The 1,898-nt window shown below is 48.6% G+C and overlaps 1 protein-coding gene across 1 annotated transcript in view; it reads left to right on the forward strand.

Moving 5' to 3' along the window:
• PPP1R21 (protein phosphatase 1 regulatory subunit 21) overlaps positions 1–1,898 on the forward strand; it is a 60,036-nt gene that overhangs the window by 34,843 nt on the left and 23,295 nt on the right. Inside the window, 1 exon segment of the mRNA XM_004699747.2 lies at positions 1,524–1,676. Coding sequence (XP_004699804.2) covers positions 1,524–1,676 — 153 coding nt within the window.

The following is a 1,898-nucleotide window of genomic DNA, read 5'->3' on the forward strand; positions in this document are numbered from 1 at the left end:
AGGAGCAGCCGGGATCTAGTGCCACTCCTCCATCCCTGCCTCAAGCCAGTCTGTGACTCTCTCTCTGACCCTCGACCCCCAGAGCGAGGGCAGAGCTCACTAGTCAAAAGGACAGTGTCCTTCGCACTGCCACACAGGCAGACACCCCTAACAAGTTGGGAGAGTTCCCATGACATCCCAGCCTTCCAACAGACTCAGGACAGGTTCCCATTACCCTCCAAGATGCCGGCTGCAGCTCGGGAGTGTACAAGACAACCTTACTTTCTGACCTGCTGCCTCCTCCTGCCCCTCTGTGTGTGATCCTTTGCTGAGACTGCACACACACTTCACGGAGCATGTGTGTAGTAAGTATAGTAGAGGCAGAGGGCAGGAGCTGGGACGGTGTTCCTAACACGGAGCTTCTGTGTCCCAAGGGAGGTGCACTCCCTCCCAAGAGCATATATTCTGGTCATTCAGCAAGCCCTCCAATCCTTGGTGTTTTAGCCTTTCCTCAGTGGGCCCTGTGTGGTGGTCTCAATCAGGCCCCCCGAGGCAGTTGCTGTCAGCTGGGAGGTGCGTCTGTCCTCGTCCGGCCAGCCCCCGTGAGTCAGCACAATCCTCCTGTGTGGCCGTGGCAGCCTTCCTCCGAAGGTCTTTTCTCAGGAGCCAAGGACAAAGTCCAAACTCTTTGGAGAAAAATGGGGCCTTACCCCAACTACCTAAGAAATTTCATTTGTCAAAATAAAAATGTTAATGAAAAATAATAACTTGTGCCCTTACGTGATTTTCCCCTTACTTTTTGAGCAGTTTTTGCCACAGTGGGAAACTTGTTTCACAAGTCACTTTTTTCCTATTTATAAGAACCCTTTAATATATCTAAAGCTTTCTTTTTTCTGGCTAAGAGCCTTCTCAGATATTTGTATTCTTGTCACCATCTCATGGCTTATCAAAATGGCACTCATTTTGGGGTCTCTGTGGGTCTCATGGGTCTCACAGAGACTCACGGGTCTCTGTGGCTGCTTACGTACATTTAACGAATGTTCAGTGTATAATGGCAAGGATTTACTGAATTTCCCCGCCTTTTTTACTATATGTGTAACCCACTAATCGAGCTTTATAGAATTAACGAATAGCAAGGTTCATGTCATGTGCTGTGTCACGTGCTTCTATATTCATGTTAAAGAACAAACAGGGTAGACGATTCCGAGAGCTCTGGCAGAAATTAACATGGTAAACAACTTATATATGTTGCCTACAAAATAAGTCACACCCTGCCGCTGGTGGTCTTCAGGCAGAATAGAGTTCCTCTAGAGTGGGGTGTGTTAGAAGCATGGTCTCGGCATTCATGGTCTATGTTGGCATCATCTTTTTATTAGAAACCTTTGCCTAGGTAGTCATCCCAGGTAATAAATGTGAACTTTGGGGCAGGTGTTGAAGCTTCATTTCCATTCTCAGTTTCTTTAAACTCTACTCCGAAAGTTCTTCGATATATTTAGCTGTATTATTGGAACACCCAGACTATCTCCTTGCCATACTTCATTTAGGTTGCAGCTTTCTTCAGTAACAACGTGGACTACTTCGTGGCTTCCCTGAGCTACGGGCCGAAGGCAGCGCGTGGCTTCACGAGTCCTCTGTCGGCTGAGTGCATGCTGCAGTACAAGAAGAAGGCTGCTGCCTACGTGGAAGCATTGAAAAAGGTCTGTGAGCGGCTGCTGGTATTTAACTCAGAGGAAGGTCAGGAGTGATTTCAGAGAGTGGCAGCAGGTTTTCGCCAGGTCATAGTGTTTAGGTTTTCTGTAACTTTGGGGTCCAGGTGGCTGGTGGTTGGTGGGCGTGGCTCTGGGTGGAAGCAGAGGTGGCAGAGACTTGCCCAGCCCTGCCTATAAACATCGGTGATGCTGTGAGCCGAGGCAGCCAGA

This window comes from Echinops telfairi, unplaced genomic scaffold (genome assembly GCF_000313985.2).
Source record: "Echinops telfairi isolate 266 unplaced genomic scaffold, ASM31398v2 ScPeMD7_7475;HRSCAF=8513, whole genome shotgun sequence".
Lineage (NCBI taxonomy): Eukaryota > Metazoa > Chordata > Mammalia > Afrosoricida > Tenrecidae > Echinops > Echinops telfairi.